This window comes from Styela clava, chromosome 1 (genome assembly GCF_964204865.1).
Source record: "Styela clava chromosome 1, kaStyClav1.hap1.2, whole genome shotgun sequence".
NCBI lineage: Eukaryota > Metazoa > Chordata > Ascidiacea > Stolidobranchia > Styelidae > Styela > Styela clava.
In genome coordinates this window covers 5,480,689-5,505,733 of record NC_135250.1, presented here as the reverse complement: position 1 = coordinate 5,505,733, position 25,045 = coordinate 5,480,689, and the positions used below count along the sequence as shown (strand labels likewise).

Below are 25,045 nucleotides of genomic sequence, written 5' to 3'. Positions count from 1 at the left end.
GGTTCAAATGTACGTGGGTTCAAATGTAATGGAACCAGGGATAGTTATGTGCGAGAGGATTGTTGGACTCGCCACTGTAGGGTGGTTCACGTAACCGCTGGTCGGTTACGGCTTCCTCTATCATTAAGTCCATGTTTCCGATAACAAATACCTAATCCCATACCCGACATGGAATGGTAATCGAACGAGAGGCTGTGGTTCGCCATATGGTTGAGCCGTCTTATCCACTTTCCCCTCCCCCGGGATGAATACGTAAATCCAATCCTACCTGCGAGTGACAAAAAGGCCCAACTTTTCAGGTTTTCAAAGCTTTAGGTTTGACATAATAACATTATCGTCAGTCTGAGACTGGAATTTAACATTTACTTTGCTGCCGGCAGGGCCTATTTTGGGGTTCAGGACAACAAAGCTTTATCTCAAGTATTTCTCCTATATTGGAACCCTCAACCGTTTATGAAATGGTACATCTTTTCAATCTTCACCCAAAGTCTGTTACACCCCACCCATGCCACATCGGTCGGCAGGTGCGAGACGATTGCTGTAATTTGGGCTCAGGCAGAAATTTTCGCTGACGAATAAAAAGGTTTTCAAGCCACAAAAATGTGCTATGTATACACAGAAAAATGATTTTTTTACGTTGAAAAATGGGGGCTGGGGTCCCGCACCCACTCCCTGGACTCCTTGCAATCGTACAGTAACGTACGGTAATCTTCTCGTAACATCTGGTCGGTTAGGGACAAATAAATATAACTGATTACAGAATCAGGAGATATGAAAATGGTATGAAAAGCCTACTACTGAGAAGCATATACGGTATATAAATAGGTATTATACAGAAACAACAATATTCGGACCTCCTGAAGTATGCGCACCAAGATGGCGCACAACCTGAACTTAGGTTTTGTACCAGGTTAGGATTCAGGATGTGCGACATCCTGGTGCGCATACTTCGGGAGTACCCAATATTCGTTATTTGTTCAAGTAAGCTGAACGTTGGCAGTTGTTTTTTTAAACATCTATGCCTCGGGATAAGATTGGACAATTAAATATTGACATCCCATCACCTGTGACCACTTTCCCCGCGAGACCTAGCATCGAAAATGTTTGTTTATGCCACTTTATGTTTTTTCATGGGCGGCGGGTTTTTGTATGACTAAGGTCTAATAAGACGCGTGATGCTATATTTCCTTATTTTTTTTTTTAAATATTTTGATAGTTTGACCTAAGTTTAGTGGTATTTAGCTTGAGCTTGTGTTCTTTATGAAGCTACAGCTGTCATTTTCAGAGCGCTGACATTCTCATTCCTAAATTAAAAATGATTGAACAACGTTCAGCGACAATATGAGGAGAAAAAAACAAACCATTGTTCTGAAAGGAGAAAATAAATGTGTGTTTACGCAGCTCACGTGTTCCGTGAGCACATGACTTGAGGAAAACAAAGAGTGAGCGATTTACAAAAAGAAACACAATGAGAAAAGTGTGGGGATGTGGAGTGAGATAATAAGGAAACGAAGTCATTGGCGAGCAAAAAATTTATAACTCGTATGGTAATTTTACAGAATTGCAGCCAAGCACGGGATTCGCATATTTGTACACAGCATGTGACTACAGATGTTTTGTTTGTGGCTATGAATGAAAAGTACCGGTACCCGTACCGTGATTAAAGCAAAAGAATAAAATAGGAGAACGATTCAAAACTTTTTCATTCAAAAAGTAGCAACGCTGCAGGGCATTTAAACAGTTATTACCAGTTGAGCTATTGATTCCGCCAGGTGATCTAGCTCTGTAGCTAGCGAGCAACCCATAAATTCCAAAAAAGTATGGTATACTGGTATGGTATAAGTATAAGTATAAGTTTATTTCGACTCCATAATCAGCAAAACAATAAAATGAATGCTAAAAATAAATAAATAAAAACTGATTATGAAATCAGGAGAGCGAACAAAACCTTAGATAAGGTTTAAAACGTACAGAATGTATATAAGATGGAAGGTTTTGCCAAGAAGATGTGGTACGTGTTCACTCACCTAAAATAATTGAAATATTTCACACACGCTCACACGCACCCACACACACAACCATATAGAAGTTATTAAGTAAAGAGAACATGAAAAATTACATACTGGTAGTCAATAAAAAATAAATAAATAAAAATTACTTGCCACACCATATTAATAAATTTATCATGATTGCCACTGCCAAATTGATCAATTTTATAAATGGGAGTGAACAGTAAAGATAAACTTTTATAAAAAAATATATTGTCAAGCTGATTATAGATGGAGTCAAATGCCAAAATGCCCAACCAAAGTTGCCAGAATTGGGTGCATGAAGAGGTGGGCTAGACCACTTCATTGCCCAAACTAGAGCCTATTATTGCCAAATTGTAGTCCAGATTGCAATAAGTATTTAAATCTATCAGTAACTTTATAAGTATGAGTAATTATAATTAATTAAGGTAGAAAGACAGGGTATAGGAATATGTTGGTTGCTAAGGTTATAAGGTTTTTTTTTTTTCATTCTTAGATATTGACTTCTGCAAGGATAAAGGAATTAGGAATAAAGGAATTAGTATTGTTATTTCACAGGATCATTTCTTCATTTAATTATTATGGCGTAATAGGTTCAAGTTTATCGTGGATGAGACATCAGCCTGCGAATTTTGTTGTTGTAGACACCATTTATATTCAATAAACTAGCCATTGTATTGATCATCACAGAACGACCTGAAAAACAGAAAACAAATCTGCGAGTAGGATATTCAAGGGTTACATATTTGGAAACAGCAATACCCTACACTTTTGTTTAGAATTAATTATTATTTCGAGTAGATATCGATTATTAGTTATCTATCTATAAAACGCTAGTTCAAAGACCAGAGTTGAAATATGGTTGGGACACAGGGTGAATTCCTCGCAAACCATGCAGAAACTCTCAAACCACACTGACCATTCGTATGTTGGCCTTCACATCAACTTCACAGCAGAACCTCAACCTAGGATAAAATTTTGTATACACACAAAACAAATCATAGAATACCACAACAAATTAAAATGAAGGGGAGAATCCAATATATCTCCACTGGTCGCCTAATTACAATAATAGGTACAGGAGCTAAACTATACGGTCTACAACCCTCATAAGGTATCACACCACCCATATAGAAACAAAGATCATGCATGTGTAATGTCAAAAATCCAACGTTAAGCAAAAAGGGAACATGCGCATGCAGATGTCAGAGTGTAAACAGCCATTTGAAAAATAAATAAATAAAATAATTTGCTGTGCATGCTACAGAACCCGACACACCAACAATAGATGTAGAACAGGTGGAGAGAGCTTAACTGCCGGCTCAACAACAATCAGCAGCTGCAGGAGCAATAGCAATATTGTAGCTGTTTAATATTTTCATGAAAATAAGTATGTGCAAGTGAAGAGTGTCCCAACTTTCTATCATGGTCATTCATGAAGGTTCAATATTTTTTGTGTCCGAGCTATCAAAACGTTGTAGCTAATTTCATACGAAAGAGTATATATATCAGTGTGGTTATGGGAAAATAACTTTTAATATTTGGATACCAAGTACGTCTTAACTTGTTTCTGAAATGATTTTTTGGATTTTAATGACTTCAAATTCAAGGGGAGAGAGTTCCATAGCTTAGGTCCATTATAGCATAGGGCATGCTGACTCACAGATTTACTCATAAACGGTATAAATAAATTGGAATTACTTCTTCGATTGGAGGTGGTTTTGGTTAGTATGTCGTCAAAGCAGTTTGACAATGAGTTGTCATGAAAATCATAAACTAATGATAATACTTCAAATTTCATTATGTCTTCAACCTTGAGTATATTTAGCGATTTATAGAAATGATTTACGCTTTCACGTTTACTTTTCCTAAAGACAATTCTTAAAAAATTATTACAAATGCTTTGCAATTTCGAGACAAGTGTTTTATTACCATGGAGCCAGACTGAGCTACAATATCGGATATGACTTAGTAGTAGAGATTGAAACATTGCTAGTAAAGCTGATTGATTAACGCACTGGGATACTTTAGCAGCAACTGCCAAGTTCCTTTTTGTTTTACCAATAACATGCAACATTTGTGATTTCCATGATAGATTTTCATCAAAGATAACTCCTAGAAATTTTATTTCTTTCACTCTTTCAATTTCATTGTCATTGAGCAGTAGTGGTTTTGAACAACTCACACTTTTATGCTTGCTTGGGTGGAATAATACAAATTTAGTTTTGTTAGCATTAAGAGATAATTTGTTAACCAACATCCAGCTATGAATGTTGGTTAGTTCTTGGTTTGCAACTGTGAGTAGATCTTCAAGGTTTTTCCCATGAAGAATCAAGTCAGTGTCATCAGCAAACATGATCGACTCAGAGGATTTCAGACACCTGGACATGTCATTAATGTAAGCTAGAAAAAATAATGGGCCAAGTAAAGATCCTTGTGGAACTCCGTGCTTCATGACACAAATATTTGTAGAGAATGAGTTGTCATATTGCACAATTTGTTTCCTGTCTTGCAGGTAGCTCCTGATCCAATTGAATGGGACGCCTCTAATTCCATAGTGATAGAGCTTACTTAAAAGGATGGAATGGTCAATGGTGTCGAAAGCTTTTGAAATATCAAGAAATATTCCAATTGCATGTTGTTTGCTTTCAAAGGCCTTGGTCAGTTTGTGTACCAAAACATTAGCAGCCATAGCAGTGGAGTGATGCTTGCGGAAACCAAATTGATGAGAGTGGAAAACATTGTTAGTTTCAAAGAAGTTTGACATTCTACTATACATTATTTTCTCAAGAATCTTAGAAAATGATGGTAAAAGACTAATAGGTCTATAATTTCCAAGATCTGAAACACTACCCTTTTTAAATAGAGGAAGAACTTTAGATGTCTTGAAGCTTTCAATGAATAACCCACTAGATAGTGAAAGATTAAATATATATGTCAGGATGTCAATGATATGTTCTGGAACGTGTTTCAATACTTTGAATGGAATACCATCAATTCCAAAACTTGACTTGGGCTTCATTTCGCGTATAATATTTTTTATTTCTAATGATGTAGTTGGCCTTAAAAACATGGATGAGGATTCTTGCTTTCCAAGATATGAAATGTAATTTTTGTCACAGCCAGCTGGTTGTGGCATACAGTCGAGCAGGGTTTGTGCCACTTGGGAAAAGTGTTCATTAAATTTATTTGCAATTTGTGTATTACTGCAATCGAGTCCAATCAAAGGACAAGAACCTGTTTTATTTTTACCAATAAGTTCATTAATTGTTTTCCATACTGCCTTGATGTTACCTTTGTGAGAGGCAAATTTAGATTTGTAATAATTTGATTTCTTTTTGTAGAGCAATCGAGTATAAAGGTTCCTGCATTCATTGAACTGTAATTTGTGCTTGTCATTTATGTTTTTATTGTTTATTAATTTCTTATAAAGTTTTTGTTTGACTTTGTTTAGTTTACGTAACTCAGTATCATACCAAGGTTTGTTTGATCTGTTTGTTTGTTTTTTGTAAGGAAAAGATTGAGAGTAAGCAGTAGAGAATTTTTCAAAAAATTTTTCAAAGCAAGTGTTGGGATCCTGGATGCTGCTGAAGTCATCAATATCAATAGAATTCAGTTCGTTCATAAAAGTATTCAAGTTGGACGAAGTAAACTGGCGGTAAAGCGTTTCAATTCTGTTCTGAATTTGCTTTTCTAGAAGAGAGCATTGTACAATTGGCAGATGATCAGAAACACATTCTGCTAAAACAGCACTATTAACTTTTTTATCATATACGTTTGTCCAAATGTGGTCTATACAGGTAGCAGAACTTGAAGTTATCCTGGTGGGGCAGTTTATCAGAGAATAATAGGCCACGTTGTGCATAATATCAACAAATAGGCTGGTATTCATATTGGACTCATCAATAAGATTATAGTTGAAGTCACCCATTATATAATTATAATTCAACTTGTTCATCTTTGAGAGAACTTGGGACAAGAGATTCCGAAAGTTAGCATTGTTCAATTCATCAGTTAGTGGTGATCTATAAATAGTACCGCAGGTTATTGTTTTATTTTCCAATAATATGTCAATAAATATAGATTCGAAAACCTTTTCACACATTATAGTAATATCCTTGCGGACAATGTATTTCAAATCATTTCGAATGTAGAGACCAACACCACCACCTCGGTGATGAAATCTACTGTTAGTGATAAAAACATAGCCATCCAATGTATTGAAATGGCCATTTGTACCAGATACAATCCATGTTTCATTTACAGCAATTACATGAGGCTTACAATTCAGTGAATTCACTAGTGCTTCAAATTTTGTGTAGTTTTTGAAAGAGGCTAAAGATCTGATATTGAGTGAAAGAGTCATGAAACCACTTAGTTTAAAACTATCATTGAATTTGAGATCATTGACATCACTAGAGCAAATATACTGATTTGAGCTGTTGTACATGAAAACACTGTTTATGTTGTTGAATTCATCATTGTCTGTATTGGCTGACTCAAGAAACATTTGGTTTAGGTATTCAGGATCAAGAATTTTAGTAAGTGCCTGGGCTTCAGCTTTTTCTGAATGAAGGAAAGTACATGATTCTAATAATTCAGAATCAGAGAGAGAAGAGAATGGTATGCAATCTTTTTCACAAAAGAAACAGCACCAAGGCATATCATCAGCTTCAGATTGCAGGTTTTCATACTGCTGGTTAGAGATATTGGTGCATTTTAAATGTATCCAATGTGAGCAAATGTTGCAAAAAATAGCTTTCTGATTAGTTCGGACTGATTTGTGGCAATTTCTACAGGGATATTTTAAATTATGTTTCATGGTGGTGGCAAAGTAATGAAATAAAAAAATTAAAAAAGTATAGTGAAGTAAGACAAAATCTAAAATACAAAGCTTAAATACAAAGTTTCCAGGTGCAGAACTTATGGTTAAATAAGTACTAGCCTAATTAGCATAAGGAAAATAAGGGTGAAAATAAATTGAGTTAAATTAAATTATATTATCAACCCTGTGCTAAAGGCCACCACTATACCAATGAGACCAAGTTGCAAACAGTGTGCCTATTTGCTAGGTCCCATTGGGCCAGCAGCAGCCCTGGAGTACAGGGGACGAGAGAGAGTAGTGATATCATTTAAACAAGATATAACTCGCCTTCTGTCCAAGTAAGCGTATATAGTCCCATTCATTGTCGACACCTTATGCTTCCCGAATGCTTCCTTGGCAGCGGCGAGGAGCTTGAGCCTATTCCGGGTCAAGGACTCCGTGATGGACAAACCGCTGCCTTTTAGATCTTTCTTCCTACCATATATTAAATTTTTTGTCGATCTTCGGACAAATTTAATAATGATGGGGTTCTTCGGGGACTTGGATCGCAATTTATGGGTTATATCAATATCCGTGTTAACAATAGGCTGGTCAAGATTGAAGTTATTGTTCAGGGTGTTAACAACAAAGTCTTCAAACTTGTAGTACTCAGATTCTGGAACAGATTTGCAGCCATGAAGAACAACACAGTTCCTCCGGCTGTACTGTTCCTGATCATCTTGCTGTTTTTCACATAACTCCAGTCTTTTTATAATCTCCTCGATCTTAAGAGAGATTTGAGCCACATCATGCTGGAACTTCTTAACAGCTTCAGACTTGCTGCCATGGTCTTCAGTGGCAGCAACAATAATAATAATGGTAAATATTAGTTTATTTTGACGACCAGTATTTGATAAAATATATGTATATATATGGCTTACAGGATCTGGAGAGAACAAATCTTTGAATAACTAACTTCTGCATATTATATTTTCAAATCGAATCTCTAATTTAAAAAATTTTGAATCAGATTTTTCCGAATATGAATATATTGAGTTTTTTTTCTTGAATGATCAGGTTGGCTCCAAATCATAACATAACAAATCTAGTACAGAGGAACATGACAAAAGAATACTGGCACGCAAAAATTATAGATAACAAATAACTGGATACAATTCTCATACCCAGCATGGACTACTAACGGGATGACGGGCTGTGGTTCGCCATATGATTATGCTGTCATACTGACTTTTCTTTTCCCTGACATAAATTTGAAAATCCAATCCCATCCATTAGTTTAGGAAGTTATCAATCACAGAAATCAATATTTTATCAATATCTTTCTCATGCCGTCATGTCTGTGTCACGATCGTTTTGTCTTTAACATTTAATCACAGTTATTTAATTTTAGGTTTCTTAATATAATATAATTATTATGCCGCCTGAAGTAACAATATGGCGGCAAACTGTCACTCTAATAAAGAGAAATTTTATCGCAAAAATCAGAATTAAACAAGCTACAATTCAGGTATTTGATATTTTTAATTACTTTATTACACTATAGAATTTGTGTGTATAATACTAGATTATTAGTGATTTTCTATATTTTTATTAAATATTTTCTGTTCAAGCAAATGGCTCATTCGAAATCTACTGAATATAGCAATAACATTTGTGAAAACTATATAACACAACATTAATCAACTAAACAAACTTTGTCTAGTTCACTCCAGTCTGCTTTAGCTTCAACCTAATTTGGAAAACACCATGAGTGAGAAATAGCAGCATCTTCACCAGCTTGCTAGGGCTAGATTATCTTGGTATTAATTATGCTGAAGTTGGCCATAAGCCCATCACCAAATTATCATTTTAATGTTTAAAGCAGTGGTTCTCAAATGGTGGGGCGCAACCCACAAGTAGGCGTAGACAATTTTTTGAGGGGGCGTGAAGCTACGGTGATTGAAAATAAAATAATCGTTAGATTTTATTTTGTCTGCCTTATTTTGGATATTTACATTTCTTATTCTGTCAGTCAAAAACGACTGCACTAATAAAAATAGCAACAAATTGTGCCTGTTTCCAAACTTTTCATTTAATTCATTATTTACGTTCCATCCAAGTATTTTCAACAAGTTTTTTGAAATAAACATACTTTCGCTTTACTATTTCGTAGCTTATTGTTATCTAACGTTAGTTATTTTTGAGGTGGGTCACGAGTAGGGCTGGGCATTTTCGAATACCTTGTGATTTCAGAATCGAATCGAATAATTTTTTCCGAATCAAATCGAATCTCGAATACTTGAAAATATATAATTGTAAGCGACTTTATTATAGTAGATGGCGGCGATTCGAAATTTAGCTCTGAACCGATTCGAATAATTTACTATTCGATTCGAATATTCGATTCGAAATGCCCACCTCTAGTCACGAGACTTGACAAATTCTAGCTTCATCTGACTGATAAACAGTGGCGGTGTGGCACATTGTGCTAAGCGTTAGAAATATGTTCGCCATCGCACCTGATTACCTTAAGTGGGTTGGCAAGTTCAAATCCCATGGTTATGGTTATCCTAGGGGATGGTCATGTGCCGGAAGATTGCTGGATTATTCTCCCTCAGGATAAATATGTAAATCCTATCCTAACTGTGATTCGATTTGACTCGAGACTTTGGGTTCAGGAATTTCTACCCAACCCCGATAATAGGAATGGTGTTATTAACTTAAGAATTTCATTTCACACAATTTCTGTAACAAGTTTTCTGATTGTATTTCAGGAAGTGTTTATGCCAATCTACTTTGTTGTTCTCCTTGCTGTATTGAAGTCATTTGCTTATAAACCTGTTGCTCTACCAGCGATACCGTCATCAGATATAGCTACAACTGTTATATCTCCTCCTCCGACCCTGCGAACGATCTTTACTGCCCCAAATTTTGTTGAAGCTCAAACGTAAGTATAAGCAATTATGTTTAGCAGTTGGTTTGGTTTACCAATTGGCCAATATTTGTTTAAGAAAAGGAAATATTACTATTGTAATGATAAAACAACCTAAAACTTAATAGAATTTAGTAAATATGTTTGAAAGTTACCAATTTTTATGTTTTCGAAATATTTGCAATGAATGATGCACCGATTATTGAAATCCGGCGTTGAATATTGGGTTTTTATATTACCGCTGGTTAGTTGTGTTGTTCTCCACATGTTGTGCCCATGTATTAGAACAAATTAAAATGACTAAGTAGAGTAGTAGTCGTCAAAAGTCAAAATTTCCAACAGATACGAAACATTTTTTGAACTGGGGTATATTTCTGATATCAAAACTTTTTCTAGAGTAGCATATAAATCTTCCTCTTCTACACTTTCCTGTCTCATGCGATGAAAAGATGATAATTAATTTGCATTGTACATATTTTGATATAATCATTCTGTCAACCAATTGCTTTACAGGTTTATGAAATCACTGAATGATTCTGGATTACTTCCATCCTTGAGCTATGAAATCTTTGACTCTCAGGTAAGATCATGATTGCAAATATATTATGTGATACCACGATGCCCAAATGGTTAAATATTTAAGATTTCGCCTTTGCAGATTATCTGAATTCCGAAACAACCAGACTTGTCCGGTTTTGTGATACCTACCTTTTTAGTCCCTTCACTTGTACGAATCACTGATACATTCATACATAGTTGTTACATTATTACATTACTGTTGTCATATTTGGGCTAGCCTTTTGACAATACCTAACCTGCTAGATCATATTCAAAAAAGGCTGTCAAAAATGATTAGGTTATATTTGGTGTTGCGTCGATGTAACTTGTCACAGACAAAGTTTTGTGTCATCCTAAATTAATGGGCTGGGAACTCTCATTAGTTTATCGTTTTATACTCAAATTTTTTTCCAAGAACTTCATAGCTGTTTTCCTGATCATATTGAAATGATCGAGTGGGGGCGGCGCGATTTTGCTTTGATCATATTTCCTTATTTAAAAAAATTGAATCATGGTCTTCGTGCATTGCCCTGTTAGGAAGGGCAATGCCTTTAATATTTTGAAATATTATGAACAATATTACATTTTTAAAAAATTATAGACTTCAGAATTTCAATTGAACTACCGGTAATTTCCTAAATTTCTTTTTAATCTGATTTAGTCATGAATTATTTGGTATTTTTTGTAGAACTGTGTGTAAAAACATAAGAACTGATTTCAGAATTGATAAGCAAAAGAATGGAAAATGATGGTTTTATAAATGCAGATCTGCCTACTTGATTATACGCTTTAGTATGTTTGAGACAAGTTTTTTGGGTACTCCCGTAGTGTGTATACCAGGTTAGGGTTAGGCCATAATTTTATTCCAAGTTTCCCCTTCGGGGACTGTCTGTGTTAGCCAAGTGAATAAACAACCTGCCCAAAGTAATCAGTCCCTTTACACAACTTGATGTAAAGTAGGCGAACAAAATTAGTTACCTCCATATTGGTACACATACTTCTTGAGCGTCGTTTTTTGAACTGGTACATGCCAGCATCATCGATATTTTGATACTTATATTATTTTGATATTGTTTGATACTTTTGTTATATTTTTCGACAGGCGGCAATGGATACAGCTTATAAAAATCTGACATCAGTTGAACAAGGGACAACAGTTGGAATTTTATTTCAAAATTCTACGATTAGACAATATGCTCTTCGATTTCCTTTCGGGAGAATTGGTGATAGCTTCATAGACCTTTCACAATGTATGTTTATTTTTTGAAATTTGAAAACTTCAGAAAAAAAAAGGATTTTGGACTAACTGTGTCTAATTATATAATAAGCCTTTTTGCTTGTATTCTTTTTTTGCCTGTGGAAGGAATTTCAAATCAATTTATTTTGATTGATTTTGTGTTGTCTTTTAAATTGTTTTTTACTTCATTTATGCGTGGTAAATTGTGGTTATATCAAGGGCTGTGAGGTCAGAATCAAGTTTTGACATGTGCTCACAATCCCACTCAAGCTTTAGTCATATTTTCAAATTCTCTGGAGTTGGAATTTGGAGTTGTCGTTTCGAAAATTGTAATAATTAGCCGAAATGTTGCAAAATGTTAGATAGCTTTTATTAGCAAGAAAATCTGTTACACATACTCTACCATATTTTTGTCTTTTATGATAGACTAAATTTACAATAATCTTCAAACGCATCTATATTCACAGTGTAAGATAGAATAGGATTTTCATATTTATCATTGGGGAGAGGAAAGGCGATAAAAACATTTTATCTTGCAAAATACCATGGTTTTATTTTTTTGTACTATGTGTTATTTCTATGTTTTTGAAGGAAATAAACTAACAATATCATTGTTTTTGCAGCAAATTGTAGGCAAGGAAATGGAAGCGACACGTTTCAATGTCCAGCAAATAATTATCTTTTCTCTGGATTTGCCGGTTTACAGATGGTCATTGATACAATGATTGCAAAGGTGAAGGCAGTCCTTTCATGAATTATAGATATTTTTGTAACACTTTATGACCTGGGGTGCTAATTTATATTCAACATTTTCTTTTGTATTTTGGGCAATGCATTATCATATTTTAAATGTAGTGAATTAAATCAGATTTTAAAAGCCTGCTGGAAGTTGACAAGACTCCTATTTTTGAATGATATACAATGTTAAAAATTAAATGTGGAGAATTGATTTTCTTTTGATCTTTTAAATTGTAAACGAAAATCTTCAAAAATTTTTTTTTAATTTTTAGCTACTAAGTTTTCAAAGTTTATTAAAGTGCGATTTGGGATTATGTTATTTTATTCTTGGTTGTGAAATCTAAAATATTTTAATAATTCTTCAGACAATTGATCCGAACTTTACCTCAACGACAATATCAGCTCGAATAATGCCAAAAGATGCAACTCTTTCAAACACTGATGCTTTCCTTATCATTGGGCCTCTGTACCTCGTTATAGCAATGGGACCGTTTTTAACGTGAGTAAAAATGATAGTCTAGAACAGTGTTTCCCAACCTTTTCTTTCATGGCCCACTTATATTGCACAAAAATAATCTGTGACCCATTACCTTTCTCATGTAAGGGATAAACTACAAGAAAAACAAAAAATAGATAGACTCCTTACTTACATAGATAGAAAAATCACTATTTAGTTTATAAAACAGCTTCATAATTCATTTCCAATACAATCAAATTTAACTAATTTATCAATAAGTCTAGCTCTTTTTAATCGATTTGTGGCCCACCTGTTTCTGTTGCCCAGTTGAGAACCAGTTGTCTAGAATAATACGAGTAATTTGAAATGGTCACAAGAAAAGAGGGTGAGATTTATTGTTGATTTGTTTTGGATATGTTACATGTCACGGGCGTGTCGTTCTAACGATTTGTCTTGTTTTAAATATGTTACTTACATGTTACTGGCATGTTCTTAGTAATAAACTTTCATATTCTTATACTTTTCCAGTTTCTTGCTAGTTTTCGTCGTTTATGAAAAGGAAAAGAAGATTAAGGAAGGGATGAAAATGATGGGACTCAGTGATCTTGCTTATTGGTAAGTTTAATCAAGTATTCGAATAGGATTTTCGTAAGCTCAACGAATTTTTATTCGTTTTTATATTACAGCAAAATTAACAGCTATCTTCAAAAACTAGTGACTGCGTTTAATTAAGGTGTAACGCAATATGAAATGATTCTGGTCAATCCAAATTAGAGTAATTTATGACCTACGCATTTAATTTTTTTTCTGCAGGTTTTCGTGGGGAACGGTTTATGTTGCATCGTTGTTTGTGATGACTTTAGTTATGACACTCATTGGATATTTTGGAAATTTGTTTCCACTCAGCAATTTTTTTCTTGTCTTTCTCCTCTTTTTTATCTACGGACTTAGCATTGTGAGTTGTTTTATTATTACTTTGAGTAATATGAGGATACAGGTGATTGAGTGAGTGCTCTTTAAATATATGTTCATATACGAACTTAGAATTGTGAGTTCTTTCATAATAACTCGTGAATCGTGAGGGATTATGAGTGATTGAGTGAGTGCTGTTTAAATTTGATTAAACATTTTTCAATAAGGTTTCTTCCCATGGTTAATGGTCAGGCTTAGTTGGAGTCGGGTCAACCATGGAGTCAATTCTCACTAGAAGTTAGTTAGTGACGATTCCTATGAATGTTTCCCCGACCCTTGACCCCAACAAAATTCTTTCTATACTTTACTATTGCAAACTTTTGTCTGCTATGTTGCGTGTGTTTTGGAGAGTTGACACCTACAAACTGATTTACATGCTCGAAATCATTATTACAACCACGTGCCACAGGGAAACATTCCTAGATGACCTAAAGTCACTTCACATCTTTATTATTGAGGACGTCACACAAGTCCAGTTCTACTCGAATCGAGGACTCGATCGACCTTAACAAGTAATTAATGCGATAGGGGCAGAGTATCCTCTTCTCCCTCTCAATGTCAATTTTAAAAATTTCATCATTTTATGAAAAGTTAAGAGATACGCTAATACGCAATTGATATTTTGCAATGCACTCAAAATTATTGTGGTCAAATTATTAGTCGAAGAAATCATCACTAATTTCACTCTTTATATTTCTAGGAAATGCTTGGATTCATGCTCACACCATTCTTCAGTAAAGCTAGAACAGCAGGAGCTGTTGGAGGATTTATTTCCATTATTATGTCGCTTGTGTTTCTCGCAATCCAATTAGCAGGCGATTTTCCTGAACCTGCCATTTGGGCAGTTTCTCTACTCTCTCCTACAGCTTTTTCATTTGCGATGGGGAAGGTGCGTTTTGGTTTATTACTTTTTGTAGTTACTGAAATGGAGTTTAATATTGCAATGTTTTTTAGTATTCAAGTTTATTTATTATTAGAATATTAACATTAGAAATTAACCATAATTTGAGTAAACTACTGATGGGAAGGTAATTAGAGTGGCATGAAATTAGAGTGAGTGAAATTTAACATTACTGTTGATAAATTTAACGAAGTCGAAATTGGCACAAATTATGATTTCGCCCTGCAGTGTACTTATGGAATCGTGTAGCAATTGAAAGTCTTAGACTTATCTTGGCATCTCAGGTCGCTTCTTACAGTAGTAGTAGCTTTCTTAGTAGCTTCTTGTAAATAGCTTAGTTTGGAATAAGCGCTGTATAAAAAAATTTCATCTAAAATTGATTTTGGATGAATTTAAAGATTCTGAAGTTCACGATGTATGCATCTAGTTTAATACTGACTTATTGAGAAAAATTCGTTTTTACTATAGTAGTAATAGTGGTAAAATCACATGGTTTGTGTACACGTCCCGAACCCACAATTCATGTGATATTGCGATCATGTGAATCATGTGGGGTATATGACCAACATCAAATAACTATAACTGCCACACATTGCCATTTTTTTCGTAAGTCACATTGGACTAGTGAGTCACATTGTCACATTGGTCTAACAGTCTCATATCCACCACCCCTTATCATTTGGACATAACTTGGTTGGAATATGTCGTACCGTACACGCTCTTGTAAACATAGCAGTTGTCATGTACACCAAATGCACTTGTTCAAAGCCTGATTTGGAGAAAATTTGTGGAATATTTCCAACAAAGTTCCCTCTCACTGTAATGCAGTGACTCATATCATTTGAAAATTAAATAACACATTACACATAACATGAATCGGATTATGTTTTTGAACTATCTTCTGTTGTTGTTCAGTTTCCAAATTGAATTACCTCACAATAAAGTTTGGTGCAGTCTCAATCTTATATTTGAGTTTCGAGTTGTTTAATTGAACACGAAGTGCATGCGAATTGTTTTTCTAAATCATTGTTATTATTTGTTGGGGCGTATTTCTGGGGCATGAAAAATCTGTTTTTATATATTCATTATAAAACCTATATTTAAACATTACTCTCTTGCTTTGAAAAAAACCCTAGCTCATCTCAATGAGTAAATATTTGCAATCTGTTTAAAACAAATCGTGTAAATCGGACAATACATGATACCGCTTAGTGCCTAACTACAATGATATTTTATGATGCCTTTTATTCTTGGTATGTCATTTTTTATTAGTTTAATTATCTCTTGGTTTATAGGTATATTTACTACACATTTGTCCTATTTTTTATTTTTGTAAATATTTTCTCCAAAATTTTGACTGTTCTAGGGTAAGATTTAAAATTTTTAGGAGCAAGTTTTCAACTCAACTCAAATAGAATTGCTCCAGTCTGATATCTGGCAATGGCAATGAGTATGAAGTTTTACCCGGTAAAATAACTGTCTTAAACTCTCATTTTTTAAAGTTTAATAGCATCCATTGCTTTTCAATATTACTCTATTGTATCATATTATTATTAGAAAAAAAGAGAGAAATCAAATTTCTGATTTTCTTATATTCTGGGTATAAATTTTCAGTTAGTAAGATAACTTAAATCAAAACTCAAATTTTTTCTAATTTTTACAAAAGATTTTATAAAATTATATTACGTCTTTTACTTTCACTTATAGAAATGCTTTATGATATGCAAATAATTATAACAATAGAATAGATTTATTTTGTTCCTTTTTATACGTTTGATGTTTTTCACAAAAGAGTTTATAAAATTATATTACGTCCTTTACTTTTCACCTATAGAAATGCTTTTACGATATGTAAATAATTGTAACAATAGAATAGGTTTATTTTGTACCCTTTTGGACGTTTGATGTTTTTTATCGCTTTTTTTATATCACATTAAACAGAATTAGCTTCTGAAGATGAGTGTTTTAATATTTTTACAACTTATCCAAATTCGTCCTAAATTTAGAAATTATGAAAAAATTTCATTTCAATTTATTTTTGAAAGAGTACACATCTTTAAAACCGTAAAGTTTGATTGAAACGAAATATGAATTCTTCCGTTGCATATATTGCAATTTGCAACTCTTAATTCTTCCTAACTGCACAAAAAAAGGCTTTATTAGACCATCACCTAGTAACGCGCAATCTGGATTTTGTGTAGTTCGAAAAGTCCAGTGCATAAATATGGGTACCCGGTAGTATGTGTACCTGGTTAGGGTTAGGCTTTGGCCATACTTTTAGTTCGATTTTCCTTATTTTAGTTCTATTACGAGTTCGGGGACTGTCTGTGTCAACCAAGTGAATATACCCCCTTGTCCATAGGTTTCAGTCCCTTTACACAACTTGATGTAAAGTAGGCGAACAAAATTAGTTACCTTCATATTGGTACACACACTTCTGGAGCGCCTAAATATGTATTGCAATATTACTAAGTGGAGAATACGACCTCACCAAGGGGGTAATAAATTGGTTGGGCAATGTTGAATCGTAAGTTTACGGTTCTTCCAGATAATAATAGCTACTCTTATATCAGTGGCTGCTTATACACTGCCTTGTTTGGAGCGTCAAGAAGCTGATTATAATAAAATTCATATTTTATCATAATAGGTCTTCCTGTTCGAAGTTACCGGCCAAGGAGCTCATTTTTACAACATTGCAGAAGGACCAAAACCCCTTTATATTGGACTTGTTATGATGATTGTTGATATTTTTCTCTATTTTTTCTTGACCTTATATCTTGATAGTGTGGTTCCAGGTTTGTTATTATTTATTGCTTTGAACCTATTATTCTAAAATTCATGTGCATGTGCCTACTCTTTGTTTCACAGACAAATTATATAATAATTCTATATCTTGATGGCCCTTTGCGCTTGGATTAAGTCTCTGTATAAGCAACTTTGCTCAGTATCAGAAAACATACGAGCTTCTCAGCGTCGTAGGTTGGTTTACACAACAGTTGGTCTTCTCATGGCTTGTTTCCCAAGCAAAGTCTATGCATCATAAATATTACCTGTTTTTTTACTACCTAAATTTGGTTGTGGAATAAGTTTCAGAATCCACATCACATTAAAGCAATTTCAGAATTTGAATGTGTGAATTTTTGAAAGAATCATATTTTTTCTGCTAACTTTATTGATACTTTGGTTTATAATATAATTTAATCCCATTTATCCTGTAGTTATTCCAAATTTAAATAAATCTATGGACAATATGATGTTATACAACATGATCTAGGAGACAAGGATCCTATTCTCAAGATATGATTAAGTTGCGTCTTTCAAGAATAAATATGAAAATCTCATTCTATTTTTTCAGGGGAATATGGTCAACGCAAATCACCTTTCTTTTGTTTCAAACCTTCATACTGGAGCAGATCTCAACGAGGTTTGTCTCGTGATCGTGCATTATCGAGACGTTCAACGAGCGGTGAACCATTCGAGGGATATTCACAACATGACTTTGAACCTGTGTCACCAGACCAAATTGGCAATGAAGCTATTTCGTAAGTTTTCTTTTCAAATTTTATCCAGTTGCTATAGCAACAATTGGCATTAGCAAGGAATCAGAAATTCTAGCTGAGCTAGGAAAAAAGTAGGTTGACAGCATCTGTAAATTAGCGTATTGTTTTTTTATAAAGTCGTTCCAATTTTTTCTGTTTTTTCAGATAAATCATGTCAGTTAATGGTTTAAACTTAACTGTTACCTATCTCTGTTTAAATCCCATCCACATCACCTCACAAAAGGTGTGATAAATTGGATAAGCAGTGCTGTAGATATTGGTCCTTTCACTAATAGTAGCATTTTACACATCGCTAGATATCAGTGGCCGCCTTGTTTGTTGCGAAGAGAATGAATAAATTAAATTGAAAATCATGTTATCAAAGTAAAATTTCATGATTATGGTTTTGCTAATTTTGCTAAATTAATGCACAGATTCTGAATTCAAAATCAAAAGCAAAATGGATTATTAAAAAAGCATATTATCTTGAAGTAAATTTTCTTAGTGTTAATATAATCAATTTTTTTCAATTCACATGTGAAAATCGTTTATATCGTTTTATAATACAGCATGACAAACATAAGAAAAGTTTTTAAAAAATCTGCAATCTTCGGTCAGTCATCAAAGTCTACTGTTGCAGTTCAAAGGTTCAGTCTCGATATATACAAAGGTCAAATTATGGCTTTACTTGGCCACAACGGAGCTGGGAAAACCACTATCTTCAATATTCTTACAGGTATGAAATTATAATTTTTTTTGTACCTTTTTTTTGGGCGCTCTAGAAGTATGTACCAATATGGATGTAACTAATTTTTTTCTTCTATTTTACATCAAGTTGTGTAAAGATATGGAAACCCATGGGCAGGGGGTATATTCACTTGGCTAACACAAACAGTCCTTGAACTCTTAATAGAACTAAAATAAGGAAAATAGAAATAAAATTATGGCCTAACCCAAACCTGGTACACATAATACAGGAGTACCATTCTTTGTTTGTGTCACGTTTTTAATCTGCCGATCGATAACTGTTATTATACTTAGTGTTGAAGTCCATAAATGCAGAGCATCAAGCCAAGTCACAAATGCTGAATTCCAGAGTCACATATACACGATAACATGAAAATTTCCATCTTACATTAAACCGACCTAATTTACAGGAATTTGCATTTTTAAAGACTAGCCAGACAAAACTTTTTTCTATGTCCCAAGTCAAGTCCTTCTGAAGTTTAACTGAGTATAGGTTTAGTCAGTTCACTCAAGTAACTTAGTCATTGAGCAACATGACTCTAGTTAATTTTTAGAGTCTCCGCAACTGTACTGTATGCTGTAAATTGTATTTGTCTGATAGCTGCTTTTTTGCAGGTTTTGTACCTGCGACCTCAGGATCAGCATCGGTTTATGGATACGATGTAAAAAATTTAGATGACATGGAAGAAATACGCAGAATGACTGGTGTTTGTCCGCAACATGATATTTTATTAGATTTTCTTTCTGTGAAAGAACATTTAGAAGTTTTTGCTGGGCTCAAAGGATACACTGGAGAAGAGGCTGTGGCCGAGGTATAATAGTTGTTTTTAGACTGAAAAGTCGCCAAAGGATCACTTTGCCAAATTGTTGTTGTCGACCACCCCAATCAGCAAGTCAAATTGCCTGTCATAGCGCCAGAGCTGTAGATTCAGGATTTTGAATGGGGGTTTTGCTTGCTTTTATTGGGTCAGAGCCGGGATTGTATTTTCAAACTAGTTGGGTCAAAATTCTGAATTTGTCAGAGGCATATTTGTGAGATTTCAGTGTTGATTAAAAAAGTTCATTTTCTTTGAGGCTCGAGTCGGCCTAAAAATTTTTTTCAACACTGAGTCTGAACAAATTTTATTCAACCCCAATTTTCTTCAACACTGACCCGCAGTCAATTGTAAATTTTACGATCTACAAGGCTCTGCATTGAGCCCCTTTTATTCATTTTATTCTAAGATGGGGTCGAAATTATAAAGTCGTTGTATTTACAGAATTTCAGTGATGATAAAGGAAATTTTTAATTTGACAAAATCTAAAAAAGCATTGAGTTTAATCAGAGTTTTTAACAGTCTATTAATAAAGAAAACTTGCATAAGCCAAAGTTATTGTTATCAAATCTGCTTAAACTGGTGACGTAGTCGAAATTTTCTACAAATTTTTCCAGCATGGAGTCTGAGTTAACCAATTGTAAATTTTCTCCGAATCCATAACTGTGCATAAATCCCAATTTTTTTTTTATTTCATTCTACTTGTAGATGGAACGAGTCATCAATGTTGTTGGACTACATGATCAGAGAGATACATTTGCTAAGAAACTTTCTGGCGGACAGAAGCGGAAATTATCGGTTGGAATCGCAATATTAGGAGATCCCAAGGTTTCTATATTACCTGAAAATTTTTAATCAGTGAAAATTGAGCAATAACTCTTTCTAATGATTTTTTTTTTATAATTTTCAGATTCTTATTCTTGATGAACCGACAGCTGGAATGGATCCATATTCTCGACGCAAACTCTGGGATTTACTCCGATCTCATCGTGAGGATCGAGTTACTTTGTTAACTACTCATTTTATGGACGAAGCAGATATACTTGCAGGTATAGTGATCGTTAGCCATAAATAGACTTATGCCATGTTTGGTCATTTTTATAACAGGAGTATGGAAAGCCTGTTGGCCTTATGGTCAAGAGTGTTATACAACTTATACCTAACTAAAATGTCCAGATACTTCTACCGTTGTATATTCCACAAAAGCAGTCATTTCATCTTCCAAATTCAAAAGCAGTGCCATAATCATATTTATTTTTTAGATCGCAAAGCGATTCTTACCCGTGGGAAGTTGAGATGTGTTGGCTCGTCTTTGTTTTTGAAGAATAGATTTGGTTGCGGATATCATCTTGGGTAAGAAAAATTTGTTAAAACGATACTATTTGGTTGAGATGGGTGAACAGTTTGTAGTCTATTTTGACTTTGATCTTATTTCTAATGGTCTGCATAACTTTTACTTGGTCTGCACTTGGCATGGTCAATGTATGATCGGCATGGTCATTGTTTTGCCAGCTTGGTCAACCCAACCAGTGTTTGGTCAGCTTGGTCAATGTTTGGTGCGCATGGTCAATGTATGACCAGAATGGTCATTGTTTGATGGGCATGGTCAATGTTAAGTCGGAATGGTCAATTTCTGGTCTTCAGGATTAATTTTAATTGGCATGGTCATTGTTTTATCAGCATGGTCATTTTTGGGTCAACATGGTCAATGTTTGATCAGCTTGGTCAATGTTGAGTTTGCACGGTCAATGTTTGGTTGGTATGGTCAAGAATAAGATAGCCCAGGTTTGATATGCTAGCCATCTATTACTTTATTTCTATTACTTATATCCAAATTGATAACATTATCTTTGTTTTCAGCGTTGTCTCAAAATCACCAGAAGATGCAACAAAAATTGGTTCCTGTGTGAATACTCACATCGATGATGCTCAATTGCAAAGATCTGTTGGAATGGAACATGTTTATACATTGCCATTAAATCAAGTGTCTAAATTTTCAGGTAACTCAAGCTTAGATCTGGTTTTACCTTACATTGTACTATTTATTTATTTCTGACTGTATTATTGAAGTCTGTATTGCTTTATAAAAATGATCAAAGTCATCATAAATATAAAGCATTGCTTAAATTGGATATTACAGAGTGATTGATAGGATAGGAGGTAAGGAAAGGGTAATAGCCAGGACTGTTGGGTTGGAAAATTCAAAGCAGACTCCAAACTCAAAGCAATTTGAAAATTGGATTAAACTTCGACCTCCGTTATAACTTTGACTCCGACTTCCGACTTTGAAGTCAGTGACAACAACTTTGGCATATGCGAGCCTTCGTTAATTGTATGTTGATAAATTTTTATGAACTCAAATCATTTTTAGAGTTCTGGTAAAATGACACTGACTTCAGTATTGACACAGACTTCACAGCCTTGACAGTTCCCATCCACTAATTAATATTCAACGATTTTTGCTAAAATTAATTTTTCAGAACTATTTGCTGACTTTGATAAACGTCAAGATGAATTGAATATTCAAAGTTACGGTGTTTCCATGACAACCCTTGAAGAAGTTTTTTTGAAAATTGGTGAAGACGATGATGTGGATGAAGAGGGAAATGGACAAACTGGTAAGTGACAATGCTCGAACTTGTTGTCTGTGACATTCTTTGGAATTGCATGTTATAAGTGCTGGATTCAAATTCCATGTCCAACACTTCAATCTGGGTGTACTAAACAATCAGGGTGTATTAAATTGGGTAGGCAATGCTGAATCAAAAGATAACAGTCATGCCCTTGAATCTGAAACATGATTTTGAAGAACCGTTTGAATTTGTATTGGAAATGTAATCACTTTTTATGGTATATAAAAACGTTGGGTACTCTCGTTGTGTGTGTACCGGTGGGTTACGCGATAATTTTATTACAATTTTCCTTGAGTTCGGGGACTGTCTGTGTTAGCCAAGTGAATACACCCCCTGCCCATAGGTTTCAGTTCTTTTACACAACTTGATGTATGGGAGTCGAACAAAATTAGTTACCTCCAAATTGGTACACACACTTCGGAAGCGCCCAGAATTTTGCTTGCATTGCTGCCAAGTAAAGCGCATAAGGATAACAACTCATTGATTTATTTAAAAATTGCCAAGCATTGTATAAAGACTACAACTTACAAATCCTCTGTTTTGGCATAAATAAATTGGAATATTTATATATAATTTCATTTCTTTAAAAACCTATGATATGCTGAGATATTTTCGGTTCAATCCCGAATCTACCACCTTATTATCTAAGGTGCAATAATTTGAGAGGGACATCACATATTCTAGCCTTTTCATCTCACTATTATATATGGCTGCTTGTCTGGTCCTTTATTTAGAGTGAACCTCTGAATCCCCTCATAAAAATACAAGCTAAGGGTTTATATTGACTTATTAAATAGCTGAATGTATTTGTGGTAATTTTTATTTTCTATCTCTAACTCAGAAACATACAGAACGTATGATAATGGTAAGATGTTTTTCACATCATATAGAAGTTTACTAATTATGGCATTATTAAAAATAGAAATGATATTGTCATTTCTATATCCTAATAATTAATGGATATCACCTCGAATGGCGGTGACTAATGAATGAAAACTTGAACTATGAACTCTTTTGGTGGAGAATGTTGTAAATTTATATTAATATTTCAAAGTTTGTGGATTTTTTATGACATTTGGACAAACTAGAATATTTAAACCATGATGTTCTCTTTATTTCAAAAAGTCCAATTGTAAATCACTGTTAGAAAAGCACACATTCGCCCTAATCCAAATACACGTAGAGTAAGTCTAGCATAATTGTTCTGTTATGTAGAAGCATTTCAATCACTCATGTCAGATGAAAATGGTAAGATTGTGCCAGAATTATTTGCAAAAGTAATTTGAATTTTGTATGAAAAAAATCATAAAATGCAATTTTTAATTACCGGTAACATTTCTTTGTTGATTAAAACCACAAGACAGGCATGATTCCTTGACTAACATGCAAATCGAGAAACCATAAATTAACTTTCTTTATGTTTATGCTTTTTTATTTTAACTAATAAGAACAGTTGCCATTATTCCTTGACTACAGGAGAGCGCAACCACTATTCCTAAAATACATACAAATGAGATTTTGATTTTTCATTCAAAAAAGGAAAAGCCATACTAAATTAGTCGATATAACAGCAAAATCGCAAGCATATTGTGCAAGGATAAATACAATATGCAACAAAATGCTGCATCTTGCTTTGATTTCTGCTTCGATATTTAAAAACTTAAAACACTTACTACTTCAGGTAATATTAACTTGTGGTGAGGCTTGCTGTTTTTGCCAACCCTAATGTATAGATATTAGCACTTCATCCTGTATTGTTCATCCTCAAAACACTGTAGTTCTTATATTTTTTTATTATTAAATATTTCTTTACACAATAAGTAAGATGTCCATGAAGGCCCTTTACAAATTCAATTTTGTTTTTAAGTCAATTCTCATTATATCTTTACCAGGTTTGTTGTTTTTCAATCAGTAATTGTTGAAGTATATTTACTTCATTTAATACATCTGTGAGCTCCAAAACAATGTATGGTATCGATAAATTCCTTTTGCAATTTGAAAAAATTAAAAACTTCATGGACACCCTATATATTATAAATTGATTTACATTTACTCTGATTTTTATATAATCAAAAAATAATCAAAAATAGTAGTTATATTTTTTATCAAACGTTATGAAATTGAATCCTTTATTATAGCGTATCCTTTTGACCATGATATTGAGATTCCGTTAATTTGCAAATAGCCAATATTTACATATTTATCAACTGTGACGTTATTCACGTTAACACAAGGAAGCAATATCAAATTCTCATTTTTTCGAAAAAGAACGTGAAATTTCAATACATTTCAAAACTCCAAAGATTTAAAATTTTTTTATATTCCTTCAATATAAATTTGGAGATACAATTTTAGGTTCCAATTCTCTCTCTTTGGACATACTCCAATTCTATTAATATCCATATTTCAATAGATTTAATATTCATATATAGTCCATCGCTAGACATACCATTGGGTACTCCTGTATTATGCGAACCAAGCTGGCGGACATCGGAACATAATATGTTTATGTGTACCAGGTTAGGGTTAGGCCATAATTTTATTCCAATTTTAGTTCTATCAGGAGTTCGGGACTAGCCAAGTGACTTCCGTAGTAAATGTACCTGGAATTATGACCTAACCCTAATACCACGCTCTGGTGTCCGCCATTTTGGTTCACGTACTACAGGAGTATCTACCATT

General features: G+C 33.9%; 2 protein-coding genes across 7 annotated transcripts in view; one reads left to right on the top strand and one right to left on the bottom strand.

The window, feature by feature from the left end:
- Positions 1-1,838: 1,838 nt before the first annotated feature.
- LOC144425129 (uncharacterized) lies at positions 1,839-8,025 on the bottom strand. Its single transcript, XM_078114497.1, has 3 exons — positions 8,019-8,025; positions 7,183-7,780; positions 1,839-2,726 (listed from the first exon to the last, which is right to left on the bottom strand). The coding sequence occupies exons 1-3, from the start codon at positions 8,023-8,025 to the stop codon at positions 2,696-2,698; spliced, it is 636 nt and encodes a 211-aa protein (XP_077970623.1). The 3' UTR covers positions 1,839-2,695.
- Positions 8,026-8,229: 204 nt separating this feature from the next.
- Positions 8,230-25,045, top strand: part of LOC144428199 (cholesterol transporter ABCA5-like) — a 29,981-nt gene continuing 13,165 nt past the window's right edge. For 2 of the 6 annotated variants that reach the window (XM_078117106.1, XM_078117096.1), the window contains exons 1-20: positions 8,230-8,362; positions 9,609-9,781; positions 10,280-10,346; positions 11,427-11,574; positions 12,185-12,294; positions 12,665-12,798; positions 13,285-13,371; positions 13,570-13,711; positions 14,429-14,617; positions 17,277-17,424; positions 17,985-18,171; positions 18,738-18,904; positions 19,531-19,727; positions 20,439-20,558; positions 20,641-20,779; positions 20,993-21,083; positions 21,591-21,730; positions 22,211-22,348; positions 23,205-23,228; positions 23,579-23,611. In XM_078117106.1, coding sequence (XP_077973232.1) covers positions 8,270-8,362; positions 9,609-9,781; positions 10,280-10,346; positions 11,427-11,574; positions 12,185-12,294; positions 12,665-12,798; positions 13,285-13,371; positions 13,570-13,711; positions 14,429-14,617; positions 17,277-17,424; positions 17,985-18,171; positions 18,738-18,904; positions 19,531-19,727; positions 20,439-20,558; positions 20,641-20,779; positions 20,993-21,083; positions 21,591-21,730; positions 22,211-22,348; positions 23,205-23,228; positions 23,579-23,611 — 2,527 coding nt within the window. In that variant the 5' untranslated portion in view covers positions 8,230-8,269. The remainder of the gene's footprint in view (positions 8,363-9,608; positions 9,782-10,279; positions 10,347-11,426; positions 11,575-12,184; positions 12,295-12,664; positions 12,799-13,284; positions 13,372-13,569; positions 13,712-14,428; positions 14,618-17,276; positions 17,425-17,984; positions 18,172-18,737; positions 18,905-19,530; positions 19,728-20,438; positions 20,559-20,640; positions 20,780-20,992; positions 21,084-21,590; positions 21,731-22,210; positions 22,349-23,204; positions 23,229-23,578; positions 23,612-25,045) is intronic. The other 4 variants (XM_078117118.1, XM_078117102.1, XM_078117120.1 and 1 more) reach the window with 2 other exon arrangements.